Below are 15,403 nucleotides of genomic sequence, written 5' to 3' on the forward strand. Positions count from 1 at the left end.
CTGGTGAAATCTGGGTTGGATTTATAGAAAAATAAGAACGAGTAACATTCTGGTATGTTACTTAGCAATATTCAGCTGTGAACCTTTTTGACACAGTTATAAAATAATGACCACCTGATGTTGAGGAGTATATACAGAAAGCAGAGTATTTTAGACAAAGTCTAGAATAATATTATAAATCTGTTAAGTATAGATCCACTGAGTGTACTACTGACGTGGCTTAAAAATAAGCGTGAGATCAAATACTAAATCATTTACTGCAAATTCTATGTTTTTTAGCAGTTTAACAAGCTATTTGAAAATGCTAAGACTCCTAATAGCAATAAACCCTTTTTAATTTAACTATGAAAGAATAGTGAAACCCATATAAGGAAAACTGTCTTACTGTGAAATTTACACTTCTGTATTTAATAGAGATATTAAAAATTCTTGAATATATCAATTCAAAGTGTGAAAATTCATTTTCTTCTTCAGAGTTACAGTTTTTCTAAAATTCCAACAAAAACGTTTATAGAAAATGAATAAATAAAATAGAAACTAATGCTTTGAAAGGAAAAGGGATAACTCTGGCTTTTGAGTTTTACTTAAAATAAATCACAACAACTAGAATGGAAACCAAAACCAAAGAAAGTTGCTAGATTCAAACTGCATAGAATTTTCTCAATTCCAAAAAAAGGACCCTACCAAACAGAAAACAAACAAAAATCATGGAGTCTCAGACAACCTTCTTGGTATATATATATGCATTAATTTTGGAGTAAGGCTAAACAAAATAAATTTTCCCTGCACAAAAGGATAGTGTCTAAGATAACATTCAAGCCAATTTCATTGACCGGGAATAATTGATATTACCTATCACTAAGGTTCTGGTCTTCAAACCTTTCATGTGGGATCTATGAATGTTATAAATATATGTAGAGAGAGATTTAGAGATACATATGTACTAAGTATATTTACAGAGTATATATATATATATACACAAACACCATATATATGCTACATCAGGGTTTATAAAAATCTGAGGCAAACCATGATAATGACCATAGTGACTACATCTGGGCTATGGAAACCCGGTGCATTCTGATTCATTGGTTAGAACTTTCTGCTATTCTCCAAACTTTCTAAAAATTGCAAATTTGGGGGGGGAAATTTTTGTCAGTATACAATTTTTGGATGCCATAGTAACACAAATATGAAAAAATATTCACATGGGAGGAAATTTTCAAATATTAATAGAACATATTTTGGTCAAGTGGGACTCAGGGAGTTACTGATTTCTTACTCAATTCTTTCCTTCTTAAATCTGATGTAATGAGTCTATATCCTCTTTGGAATGGAAAAGTTAGGGTTTAGTTTTAATATTAATATTTAGAGGCAGGGGAATACTAGCAGACAAGGTTGAAGAAGATTGAGGCATCCTCACCCTACTAGGCATTGAAGCTCATTTTATTATAAAATTACTTAAAATATTTAATACAGATAAATAGGAAATAAATCAATGAAAAAAAAGTCTCAAAATAGATTCAACTATAAATGAGGAACTTAATGTAATATAGTAAGCATTCCAATGCAAATGAGTTAAAAAGAATCATCTACTGAATTTGGCCGAGATATTTAGCAATAGTTTGGAAGGAAAAAGTAAAAGAAGAAAGGGGAAGTTAAGGAAGGAAGGAAGGAAGTTCCAAAGAAAGGAAGTTAGTATGACATGACCTACCAAAATAAACTCCAGGACTAATGGATTAAATACCAAACTACAACACTAAATTACAAAAAAAGTCAAAATGGCAGAGAAAAGAATAAACTACTTGAGAGATTATGAACAAATATATTTTTAGCTTTGATGTATTACAGAGAATTTAAAAAGTGTATCACACTAAATACACAGATGCAAAATCTCTGTACAAGTTTAACCTGCAAAATATTGCGAAAATTTACATCAAAATTTTGATAAGCAAGATGCCTAATATAGAGTTTATTCAAAATTATTTTAAAAATAGGACGAATGAGGGAAGTTATAAATAAAAATTAGTAGAAGATAAAAGTAGACGTTATCAAAATGTGCAGAAATAAGTTAATTCTTATCTGTAAGCAAGCGAACAACTAAATTTGAGGCATTCTTTTACAACTACTAAACTAGCCAAAATATATTTTTAAAGGTAAAATGCTGTACGAATGTGGAGAGCTTGTACACTGCATTTCTGACCACATACGTTTGTAATTCATTTTGAGAACAGTATGGCAACAGGTAGCAAGGGTGCTAAAGATGTTCATCCTCTTTGGCTCAGACATTCCATGTATGGAAATTACATTGAATATATGCATAAAATTCATCAGAAACAAAGAGATCTGCACAAAAATTTTGGCATGTTCCATTCTATCAAAAAATTGGAAATGATCATGATAAATAATTGTATGATAACAAATAAATATGGATGTGTGAGAATTACTTAGAAACAAGGAACACATTTATTGTGTAATAAGTGAATACAAAAATATACCACAGTATATATACTGAATTTTTTCAATTATGTAAAAAATATAGACGATAAAACGCAAAATATGAAAATAATCGATGTGTTAAAGCATAGTAAAAATATGAGTGTTTTCCAGTTTTAAAATTTTTAAACCCAATTGTTTCTGATAATTGGCACAAAGATATGATAACCAGATACAAAATTTACAGTTGTATAAAACGAGGAAGAATTTTTTCCACGAATAAGGCATTTAGTGAAAAATAAGTTTACAGAAGGAGCATCCTGTGTGTGTGTGTGTGTGTGTGTGTGTGTGTGTGGTGTGATAGGACACCTATTCTGTCTCTCATGCACTTCTGTTCAGAAGTACAAATACATGTAAATAATTACACCTGTTGGGTCTGCCTCACACTCACCGTGAAGATGAAAGGAAACAGGAGGTGTGACGATACCTCTCCTAGTACAAGCCTGCCTGGCACATTCTAGGGGCTCAAGAAAAGGTTCCTTCAATATAAAAGGGAAACAGCACCAAGGATTTGTTAAATTGCAATATTAGTAAGCGCCATTCAAATGCTCTTTCTCAGCCTTGAGATGAAGGAACTAGAGCTGAATCACGTCTTGGGAGGCCCCACCAAACCTGAGGTGTCCGGGACGCACACAATTCTGTGGGACACGTGCAGCAGGAAGAAAGGTAGCGATCGCTAAGGAACTGTTACAAGGAGGCTATAAACGTGTGTGGAGCTCCAGGAAAAAGCACACGTTAAAGAAAAGCATTAAAATCTCCGTGTGTGTGTGAGTGTGTGTGTACAATAGGCTTTTTTTTAAAAAGCAAGACACCAAATGAAGCACAAACACGCACCTGCCTCCGGGGTGATCTACACGTGGTTTCACGGCGGCTACGCCCCCCAGGAGATGCTGTCTGGCTGCCCTTCTCTGACAGAAGCTCATTCTACACTGGCACGTGGTGCTTTGTTCCTGCACGGCCAGATGATGCTCCTGACGTAGGAGTGAACTATCTATTGGAGGGGAAATGTGGGCCCCTTTCCCCTTTTTTAAAGTGCCGCGCAGATAAATCCCTCTCCCCACGAAACCCGCTCACCGTAGGACAAAACGTGCTGTCGGCCTATCACATCGGCCAGGGCTTGGTTTTCCCTGGAGCCACACCCGGCTGGCACGGCAAGCTGGCAAGTGTCCAAGTTTCCAGGTCCTGTCTGGCTTCCCTCTGCTCCTCACCTGTGAACTGGGATCCCTGACTCCTAGCCGCTTCTGTGCCCCCAACATACCTGTTTCTTCTGCATCCTGCAGGCCACGCTTACTCCTGCTGCTTTGGCTGGAGTTGCTTTCTCGGGGAGCTGGTAGCGCAAAACTCCCCTGCCAAGAGAAAAGGCCCCCGTTATTGCCAGGGCGTCTGGGTGCGGGAGCGTGGGGCTGGGGCTGCCGCAGACTCACTTTCAGGGCGGAGGTGGCGGCTGCAGCCTCCCGCAGGGCGGCCCTGGGGGCTGCGGCTCCCGCCTGGGGGGCGCCGGGCAGCTCCCGCAGCTCCGCCCGGAGCCTTCCCAGCTCTGCTTGCAGGGAAGCCAGGCGGCAGAAGGACAACACCGTGAGGCAGCAGGACAGCAGGGCCAGCAGCAGGGTCACGGCCAGCAGCTTTCCATCTTTGGAGAAGCGGACAGAGGGGCTTTCCTTCTGGGGGAGGATGGAGACTGTCTCCTTCAGTTTCATTTCGTCTCTGGTCTTAAGGCGAGAAAGGCGTGACTGCTCCCCTGTGGAGTCATCCATTTCCCTCCTTGAACTTTGAAGGTTCGGGCCCTTTGAATAAGTGACCACAGAGAATGGATCATTTCCTGTTATCTGTGTTTGTTGATGTCCTACATTGACTACATGGCCCAGCTCGGCGCTCGCCCTCCGGAGAGTTCTCCTGAATTTTCTTCTCTCTGCCCGGCCGCATCTCTGCCCCTACTGTATGATAGGTCTTCCTGGCATTCGCCCTTCTATGTGATTGCTCAATCAGTCTTCCTCATTTCACTTTCAGTTTTTGTAAGAATTTTAATGGCATCTCAGAACACTCATGCACAAAAGGGCCCCTTAAATCTACTAACGGCAAGGAGTTGGGGGTTTGGACCAGCACACTACAGACAACTTTTAAGATAGGAAGGTGTTTAAGGAACTCCCCCTCAGGCATTAGGAGAGAACTGGGTCCACTTGGGGCCACGTGGCTTTGTAGGGAAGGGGGAAAAGAATACGAATAAGTTCCTGCTGGTGTGGTAAAATTAATGAATGCCAAGGTCAGATAAGCTAAGTACTTCAGCATTGAACTGTAGTCAGCTGGAGAGTGATTTCCTAACAGTCTCTAAGTGGGAAATACAATGAAATGTCCTTAGACAAGGCATAAAAGTCCGCCGGGGAGTACTGTCCCCACTATCACCTTAGTAATGGAATGAGAAGAAAGTGACTATATTTTGGGGACCTACTTAGATTAGCTGTGCAGGGGATCCTCTATATGCAGGTGTATGCATTTTGAAAGGGACTCTAAGTAATCCTCTTCCTCCTGGGACTCACTGCTAGAGAGGCAGCCACCCACAGGATGGCCAGTCCCCAGGAGCTGTCCCACCTCTGCCGTCCCCACCTCTGGAGCTGCAAGTCCCTGCTCCGTCTGACACCATTTGGGGGAGAATCGGTCTTAGCTCAGCTCCAGACGCCTGGGTCCCGTCATTAACTGCTCTTTCCCTAAAGCAGCTAATCTGCTCGTCCACATTAGGCCGACTCTGCCCCAATCTAACCTGTATACAAGACGACCCGACTCGACCCAGACAGAATTTAGTTTCAAATCTCTATTGTTGGGGGCCTCCCTGGTGGCGCAGTGGTTGAGAATCCGCCTGCCAATGCAGGGGACACGGGTTCGAGCCCTGGTCCAGGAAGATCCCACATGCTGCAGAGCAACTAAGCCCGTGAGCCACAACTAATGAAGTCTGCGCGCCTAGAGCCCGTGCTCTGCAACAAGAGAAGCCACTGCAGTGAGAAGCCCGCACACTGCAACTAAGACACAACACAGCCAAAAATAAATTAAGTTTTAAAAAAAATCTCTATTGTTGGACGTGGCGTGGCTGTAAGGACACCAATCCCGCCTGTGATTCTGTGTCCTCATCTGTTGGATGGGGTGATAACTGTCCCCGAGAGCTGTAAGGAGACTTACAGGAATGTAGAACAAGCTACCTTTAAGATGTTCCCATTTTTCATTCATTCCATTCATTCATCATGTGGAATCTATTTCATTCCTTCATTTTATGAACGGAATGTTTCATTTATTCAGTCCATGGAATCTTTTTCATTCTTACAAACAGTGCTGCAATAGACGTCTTTGTACCTGTCCCCTGGTCACAGCTGCACACACCTGCTGCAGAAGAGCACATAGTCACCTTGACCAGGTGTCTCTGAGCTCCCTCCCAGGACCGCCTGTTTCGTCCTTGTCTCACTAAGTGCGATGTCATCCACCTTATTCATTTTTACCTCTTGGGATTGTTTTTTCCTTTGCATCTGCAAGTTCCAAGACCTTTCAAAATGACTTTAAAATTTTTTTCTGTTTAAAGAAAGGTTTTAGTGATTCCCGTGGTCCCCCCAGTTAGCTGTTCTCAGGTGGAAGTTGTCTTCTATAAGTAAGCGTGCAGACTCTTTACTGTAATACAATTCCTTTGTGACAGTCCTCGTTTCCAGATCATCACGGTAAAACATACTAGGTAACATTTCAATTTTTTACAAAAGGATTAGTTTGGGGATTACTTTCTGACTGAAAGTAATTGAAACTCTCTCAGATTATAAGTGTGTGCATTTCCTAGTACCTAAATACATGGAGAAATAAAAGAATTCAAGGCAGTGCTAGAAACCAATTACTCTCTTTTCCACCCTGGACACCTGCAGCCAGCGCTTCTTTCTGTGAGTGGACATTCTTCCCCTTCTGGCAGGCCACTCCGCTCCGTGTTCTGCTGTAAAAGTTCTCAAGAGAGAGGGAATGACTTGCTTTAGGGAATTACCTTCGCCTTCAGCTGCTCTCCTGGGAGAGCCACTGAGCAGTCTGCCTGCGGCCAGTTTGGAACCAGGAGCTGGTCTTGGACAACCAGCGGGCAGCCCCAGCAGAGGAGGGCTAGTTCTCCCTCGACCAAAGGCGGCAGGGCAGCTGGCCCAGACTGGACATGGCCGGGTGATGTCCTCCACAGCCATCACATGATGCAGTTTCTCAGAAGACAGGTAGAAAACGAAGTGGCATTTATGTGCTCTCGAATTTCTTATTAGAGGAACAAAAGGAAGTTATTACTCCATCAATCAAGGATCTGTTTCCTGCAGAGGAAAGGGTGTGACAATAATTTAACTGAAATTCTGTTCAACAGATAGCAAGCGCGTCCATAGTCACTGACTAGCTCACCACATTCATGTTTATTTAGGGCTGGACCTGAGCCACACTTCTCTTCCACGGTTCAGCTCCTTTTCAGCCACTTCTTTTTCTCAACTGGAGTGTAAAACATCCTCCTGCAACAGAGCTGAAACAAACTGAATAAACAAAGGGAGTCCCACGTTCCCTGTCCCATCTATTCAGGAGAGAGTAGATAGGAACATGGGAGAGTATATTTGAAAAGAACTGAAGTCAGGAGTCTGTCTGACGGATGAAACACAGCGTAAAACAAACATCTACTCTGACGGCTTGCTTCTTATAGTGACAACCTCAAAAAGATTCAGAAAGCTTAATTTTAAACTTCTGGTTTAGCAATCCTATAAAGAATTGGCGGGTTTGAGAAATCTATCCTTTACCCATTTCTTTGAGGAAAAAAGTGTCTTTCATAAGGATTTGGACAACTCAAGCATGGAGACAACAGCTCTTCTAGAAATGCATATGTACCTAAAAATAGACCTAGGTAAAACTGGCTTCCTCAGGTGCTCAGAATATGGAAAATGGCTTGATGCAAATAATTATTAATTTCAGAAAAAATCATGTTGTTTCCTTGTAGAAATATATACATGCAGTCAGTTGCTATTATAATTATAGTGAAACTTGAGTTGGAAGGCCAAGTGCTATCTGCTCTGTGAAACTGAACCAGGAAGTAATGGTGTGATTTTAAACATAGACAACACTGGTCATTTCTTATACAAAAAATAATGTCAGTCCCTGCGATGTTGATTTTTATTTCTTAATAGTTATATTCAAATGAGGAGTGTGTATGTATTTACTGGAGCTTAATTTTTGTCAGTTTTGAGAAAAAAAAAGCCGCTAAGAATTCAGTTTCATCTGTGAATTGTCCTCAATTTGCAGTGTAACTGCTTTCAGATTTAATTCTCTTGAGTGTTTATTTAAGTGTGTGTTTTTAAGAAATTTCTGTTTAATACTATTTTCAATTAAAGTGCAGTTTAGTTTGTTATTCTTTACCTTTATAACACTTACGAGAATATTTTCATTAGTATTAAGATGAATATGTGTCAGATCATCTGTCTATTTCATATACATCAACTAATTTTTCTACTTTACATGCATGACACAGACAATACACACTGACACAGAAGGGCACTCAAATAATACCTGGGCAGATTTGACCATCTCGGAAATGTTGGGAGAAAGGATTAATTCTATCCATGCAGGAAACATTACTTATGAAATTCTGTCTTTAAAAACGAATAAAGCAGAGTTTGCAAACGTTTTTAATAATTTATTTAAAATTTTGCTTATTAAATGTGAGAAGTAAAATGATGGGGGTGAGACGTATGGCCTCTGGAGTCAGACGCATCTGTATGCCCAATCTTGTTCTACCATCTTAACAGACTCTTCCCTGCCCCAAATCTAGAAACTGATTTTGTTTAGATAGACATTTTGGTGGGATGCTGACCCATGGCAAGCTTCAATTCTAATCACTGCAACGCACTCCTGGTGATTCCATCCGCATCAGCGTTGATTGCTAAGAGTGGACGGATAAGAGAGGTTTCTAACAATCAGATGGGAGGGGTGGTCTCTTTGGGGGCTCATGAGAAAGAGTTCATCATCTTTAAAGAGAAACCCAAGAAAAAGACATACTTCCTGCACTGCCACATGTTCACATATGACCACACAGAACTGTGCTGGCCATCTACCAACTGCTGTGCTGTCTAGGCCGACAGGTGGAGGGTAGGAAGAAAACCTGGGTCTCTAACTGCACTATTGCACTGCTGAATTAATCAACTCTTCGTGTTCCCTATTTGGGGATGTTTTATACTGAGTAATCCTTTTGCCTTATTCTTTAAGCCAATTTGAGACAAGAGTAGACGTTAATGGATCCCGAAACATCCTGACTAGTTCTGCTAGCGTGAGGATATTTATATTCCTACAACCCAAAAACTGTGTGTTTCGAATGTTCTTCCCGAATTTTTCCAAATGTCTTCATGTTAAAAATTACAATGTAAAGAGAAATTTTTGTTTTATATTTCATCTAGCATTTATTGCTGGAAAAACTAGCTCATTCACTAAGAAGAATCTTATTTCCATTTCTAAAGTTACTTTTTGATAACTTCAACTATTTAGTGGAATTAGGAAACAAGAAAACAACATCTTTAAAAGCGTTATTCTGTGGAGATGTATTGAAGGGATCTGTCTTTTCTATGTGGACCCAGAATAAATTCAGTCACCTCTTCAGGAAGGGAAATAGGAAATCAGAATTGTGGGTCACCATGTAAGGAGGGAATCACCTCGAATTAAAGAAAAACCAAAGGAAGCCCAGGGTATTCTGAGAAAAATGCAGTCTGAACCCACTTTTCTTCCCCTTCCTACAGGCTCTGAGTTATCCATCTTTCTTGAGCCAAACTACAGAGGAACCCATAGGCAGCTGGATGTTGGGCTCTAACAGTTCTTAGACCAAGAAAAATGAGGTGAGGCTTCTTCCCCCAAAGCAAGGTTAGGTAGTATTGAGTCTGGGACTGGAGTCTCAGTGAATCTTCAAATAAATGGCAAAGCAGAAGTCTGTGGGCCCAGGCAGTGGGGGCCATCAGCCCCCCATGAGTGTGCCAGGTGTCCTTGACCTGGAGACGGCATGGAGGAACCAGGTGAGTGGAGGTATTCCTCCCATCCCTGGAGCTGGGATAACGTAAGGGGTGAGAGGAAACGAAAGCCTCCCCAACGCCCATGTCTCATCAGTAGACGGCAAGCTTCTCTGCCGGCACCAGGCCGGCTTATCCAGATGGAGAGGACTTGGTTTCCCAGCAGTTGAGTGAGTAAAGAAAACTGATAGGATGCTTAGGAGAGGTGAACAGGCACAGAAGGAAAGAGAAACAGGAATCCTCTTGCCAACATGCAAAACAGAGGTGATGGACAATTTGAGTTCTAAAAATTAATAGAAAATTCAACTGCAGTAAGTTTTCTTAGAAACTAAAAAAGATCCCCATCATTTTCCAATGAAACAGTTTAATAGATGAATTAAAAAGGAAAGGATGGTCACTTTTTTTTTTTTTTTTTTTTTTGCGGTACGCGGGCCTCTCACTGTTGTGGCCTCTCCCGTTGCGGAGCACAGGCTCCGGACGCACAGGCCCAGCGGCCATGACTCACGGGCCCAGCTGCTCTGCGGCATGTGGGATCCTCCCGGACCGGGGCACGAACTCGTGTCCCCTGCATCGGAAGGCGGACTGTCAACCACTGCACCAGCAGGGAAGCCCTCTCTGAGCGGCTTGGAAATCTGCAACTTCTCTTCTTGTGTTTTCCTGCTACTCAAAATATAAAGACTCACTTAATCTCAGATTGTTTTATTACCAAGTCTGATTGCTCAACAGAAATATAATTTTATAGGAAATTTTGTAAAAGCTGTATTAGATAATCGTCAAGTGTCATAAAACATGTCTAATATGTCAGAGTTCATAAATTGCATTTATTGTTAATTACATCTGAATGTACTGCATTTAAAATGAATTTGCTGATTTTTGTCTATTCCTTTTAAATATAAGCCTCTTTTTTCTACCACTGGTATAAAAAAAAGAGGGTGATTTCCAGAATTTTAACCAAAAGCATAATCTGTTATCTCACAGCTACAGCTGTTTACATATTTTAAACTAAATAATGAGTTTCTACTAGTTTCAAAAATTAAACACAATCCAGACCCATTTTCGTATTTCCACACTCAAGAGAAGTGATCACGATGCAGTACAAAATTCATGTGAAATTTTCACTATCACTTATCAGCCAGCAGTATTAGTAATAATTAACTAAGGATAACAAGTCAAATAAAATAAAGTATAAACTGGGCTCTGCTGGTGACTATTAAAATCCTTCAGTATTTTAGAACACTAATCTTAAACCATTAACTGTAGACACTTTTTGAGTTTTTTTAATTGAGGTAAAATTGGCATATGACATTATGTTAGTTTCAGGTGTATAACATAATTCAATCTTTGTGTGCGCTACAAAGTGATCACCACAGTAAGTCTAGTTAGCATCTGTTACTGTACAATTGATCCCCTTCACCCATTTCACCCCCCCCCAAGCCCCTTTCCCTCTGATAACCACCAATCTGCTCTCTGTATCTGAGTTTTGTTTTGTTTTGTTTGTCTGTTTGTTTTTTATATTCCACATGTAAGTGAAAGCAAACAGTATTTGTCTTTATCGGTCTGACTTATCACACTTAGCATAATACCCTCAAGGTCCATCCATGTTGTCACAAATGGCAAGTTTCCCCCTTTCTCATGGGTGAGTAGTATTCTACTGTATATGTACCACATCTTTTCGATTTAAAAAAAATTGTGTTAAAATACACATAACATAAAATTTATCACCTTACCTTTTTTTAAATTGAAGCGTAGTTGATTTACAATGTTGTGCTAGTTTCCGGTGTACAGCAAAGTGATTCAGTTATACCTATATACACATTCTTTTTCAGATTCTTTTCCATTGTGGTTTATTACAGGATACTGAATATAGTTCCCTGTGCTATACAGTAGGTCCTTGTTGTTTATTTTACATATAGTCGTTTGTATCCACGTTACCCTTTTGAAGTCACTTTTCAACTTCTCTTTAATATGGTTGACTTTTTTTAAAAATACATTTATTTATTTTTTTATTTATTTTTGGCTTTGTTGGGTCTTCGTTGCTGCACGTGGGCTTTTCTCTAGTTGTGGAGAGCAGGGGCTACACCTCGTTGCGGTGCGCGGGCTTCTCATTGCAGTGCCTTCTCTCTTTGCAGAGCATGGGCTCTAGGTGCACAGGCTTCAGTAGTTGTGGCATGCGGGCTCAGTAGTTGTGGCACACAGGCTTAGTTGCTCCACAGCATGTGGGATCTTCCCAGACCAGGGATCAAACCCGTGTCCCCTGCATTGGCGGCTGCTTCTTAACCACTGCACCACCAGGGAAGTCCCAATATGGTTAACTTTTGAACTTATAATCCTCACCCCATCCCAGAGAAGGAAAGATATCTCATTTGGGGAAACTTCTGTAGGTCATGGATCTGCAACACGAAGAGGACTGCAGGAGGCACTGTACACGTCATCTCAGGCTCCAGAAGGCGGCAGTGCATGGCGGACAAAGCCCCGGCCACACTCGGAAAATCTGGGTCCTGATTGCAGCTGCGGGTCTAGCTTTGGTCCCTTCACCCTTGGGTTTCATCTCGTTCCTCTGTGGAATTCACTTCTCTTTCAGGTCTCTTCCACTCTAATCAGTGCAGAGAAAGGCGTTTTGACTCCCAGGACTGTCCTTTGTCTACAGTGCCTCCTGTGGCCCTAGATTTTTTTTTTTTTTCAAATTGTGGTTTAAAAACACATACCATAAAATCTACCATCTTAACCACTTTTAGGGTACAATTCAGTAGTGTTAAGTGCATTTACCCTGTTGTGCAACCATCACCACCATCTTTCTCCAGAACTTTTTCATCTTGCAAAAATGAACGTCCATACCCATTGAACTAAGAACTCCCTTTCCCCTCCCTCAGGCCCTGGTCACCACCATTCCACTTCCTATCTCAATAATTTTGACTATTCCAGATACTCATATAGGTGGAATCATACAATATTTGTCTTTCTGTCACGGGCTTATTTCACTTAGCATTATGTCCTCAAGGTTCATCCATGGGACGGCATGTGTCAGAATTCCATTCTTTTTCAGTGCTGAATAATATTCCAATGTACGTATGTTTGCCTGTGATAGTAATGTAGGCAGCCCTCATCCAATCCATCGAAGGCCTGAAGAAAACAAAGAGGCTGACTTCCCCTTGAGTAAGAATGAACTCCTCCTGCCTGTTAAGGGGGACACGTGTCTTTTCCTGCCTCAAGACTTGAACTGAAACACTGGCTCTTCTGGGGTCTTGAGCCTGCTAACTTTCATAGTGGAACCTACAATACCAGATCCCCTGGTTCTCAGGACTTCAGACCTGTACTGGAATATGTATGTATGTATGTATGTATGTATGTATGTATGTATGTATGTATGTATGTGTGTGTGTGTGTGTGTGTGTGTGTGTGTACACACACACACACATACTGGAATACATGTATATTTACGCATCCTGTTGGTTCTGGAAAACACTGATTAATATAATACCACATTCTGTTTATCTATTCATCCATCGATGATGGATGCTAATCAACTTGGGTTTCTCAATGATCAGTTTGGGTTGCTTCCACATCTTAGCTACCGTGAATAATGTTGCTATGGATATGAGTGTGCAAAATCTCTTTGAGATCCTGCTTTCAATACCTTTGGACAAATACACAGAAGTGGAGTTGCTGAATCACATGTTAATTCTATTTTTAATTTTTTGTGGAACCTCCATACTGTTTTCTGTAGCGGCTGCACCCATTTTATTGATACATGTCCATCAAAGTGCTCAAGGTTCCAGTTTCTCCACATCCCCGACAATACTTCTTATTGTCTGTTTTTTGATAGTAGCCATCCAACAGAAGTGAAGTGATATGTCATTGTGGATTTGATTTCCATTTCCCTGATTAGTGGTGAACAATGGACATTTTTTAAAGGTCTTTAAAGTTTACTTTAAAAAATAACACAGGGCTTCCCTGATGGCGCAGTGGTTGAGAGTCCGCCTGCTGATGCAGGGGACACAGGTTCGTGCCCCGGTCGGGAAGATCCCACATGCCGCGGAGCGGCTGGGCCCGTGAGCCATGGCCGCTGAGCCTGCGCGTCCGGAGCCTGTGCTCAGCAATGGGAGAGGCCACAGCGGTGAGAGGCCCGCGTACCGCAAAAAAAAAGAAAAAAAAAAAAAAATAACACAAATGCTAACTTATCTACAATGTGAAATAAAACTACAGACAGTTCTTGTGCGTTGACTGGCACATCTCCTCAAATAGGCTTGTAAAGAAAACCTCAATCTTCCTCCTATGTATTTTTTTTTCTTTTTTAATTTCGTTTTCCGTTTGTTTTATCTTTCTATGTATCTTTTCACCGTCACACCACTACCAATCTCTCAACTCTTCTGACACCAAAAGTGTGGGCGCTCCTCTGTGAGGCCGGCTGGCTGTCCTAGAGTTTAATTCAATTCTGACACATCTATCTGGAGTTCGTCTTAGGTTCCACAGGCTGAGGGCTCAGTCCCACAAGACTAACTCCAGCCCACTTCAGATGGCAACCACAAGTCCAGGTTGTCACCGTGCATCTGATAGCCTGGCTATAAATCAGAGGAACCCACGACCCGATCCTTGGGTTTGATTAATTTGCCCACAGAACTCAAGAAAATGGTTTAATTAGTGTTTACCAATTTGTTATCAAAGGATGCGATAAAGGGTACATATGAACAGGCAGACAGAAGAGGCGTGTGGGAAGTGGCACCTTGCTTCCACACCCTCTCCAGGACGCCATGCTCCCAGCACCTCCAGGTAGCCACCAACCCCACACTTCTGGAACTTTCCTGCAAGCTTCACCAGGCATGATTGCTCATTAACTCCAGCTCCAGCCCCATCTCTGGAGAATGAAAAGTGGGGATGAAAATTCCAAACTTCTAATCATGGCTTGGTCTTTTTGGTGACCACCCTTCATTCAGTGACCAAGAGTCTCCTCATTAGAACAAAAGACACTACTATCACCTAGGATATTCCAAAGGATTTAGGAACTCTGCACCAGGAACCGATCAAAGACCAATATAAATATTTTCTAAATCATTTAAAAAAATCGTTTAGAAGCTAACCTATTAACAATGTGAAAAAAAACTATAGATACAGTTCTTGTTTATTGATCAGCAAATTTTCTCAAATATGCTCAGATATTCATGTGTAAATACACTAGTGAAGCAACATTAGAAGCACAGGTTTTGGAATTGAGCAGGAGATTTCTTGGATTAATTTCACAGTTACTGTTATCAACCCATGTTAGCAAAATAAACCTACGCTGTCTACAAGGACACACCTGCCCTTACACCCCACTCTCTAGGTCACAGTCTCCTCCGCCATGTGGGAGACTTACTGCTAATGTGACTTCCACTTTTCATGCCCCATTCCTGACCACTCCTCTCTAACTGAGACACTGTTTTCCTCTTGGATTTGTTAGTCTTGTGCCATGAAACATTCTACTTTTTAAGGAGACTTTGCATATGTTTAATCTATTATTGTTTGTTCTATAATATAAAACATAAAATCCAAACGCAATGTATAACCAGATGAAGATCCTGGATCAAAAAAAATAAAAATAAACAAGCTCAAAGAAATTTGGGGAGAGATTGAGGGGAGCTGAATACAGATTGGCTACTTTGTTGTTAAGTATCTTAGGTGTAACAGTGGTATTGTGCTTCCGTAGGAGAACACCCTTATTCTTAGGTGATGCATCCAGTAGTATTTATGGGTAAAGTGTCATCGTACCTGCAACTTACTCTGAAATAGTTCAACGTAAAATAATAGATATATGATGGATGTAACAGACTGACAGGTGAAGCAAATATGGAGAAAAACATGAGCAAATTCTGAATCTAAGTGACAAGTGAATGGTTATCCATTTTACCACT

The 15,403-nt window shown here is 41.1% G+C and overlaps 1 protein-coding gene across 2 annotated transcripts in view; it reads right to left on the reverse strand.

The window, feature by feature from the left end:
- The window catches only part of TNFSF13B (TNF superfamily member 13b), a 40,276-nt gene extending 30,208 nt beyond the window's left edge, over positions 1 to 10,068 (reverse strand). The window contains exons 1-3 of one of the 2 annotated variants that reach the window (XM_067713485.1): positions 6,500 to 10,068; positions 3,921 to 4,280; positions 3,755 to 3,842 (exon numbers count right to left, since the gene is read on the reverse strand). In XM_067713485.1, the coding sequence (XP_067569586.1) occupies positions 3,755 to 3,842; positions 3,921 to 4,250 (418 nt within the window). In that variant the 5' untranslated portion in view covers positions 4,251 to 4,280; positions 6,500 to 10,068. Of the gene's footprint in view, positions 1 to 3,754; positions 3,843 to 3,920; positions 4,730 to 6,499 lie in introns of those variants that run through there. The other variant, XM_067713486.1, reaches the window with a different exon arrangement.
- Positions 10,069 to 15,403: the final 5,335 nt, after the last annotated feature.

The sequence above is a fragment of the Pseudorca crassidens genome, chromosome 18 (genome assembly GCF_039906515.1).
Source record: "Pseudorca crassidens isolate mPseCra1 chromosome 18, mPseCra1.hap1, whole genome shotgun sequence".
Taxonomy (NCBI): Eukaryota; Metazoa; Chordata; class Mammalia; order Artiodactyla; family Delphinidae; genus Pseudorca; species Pseudorca crassidens.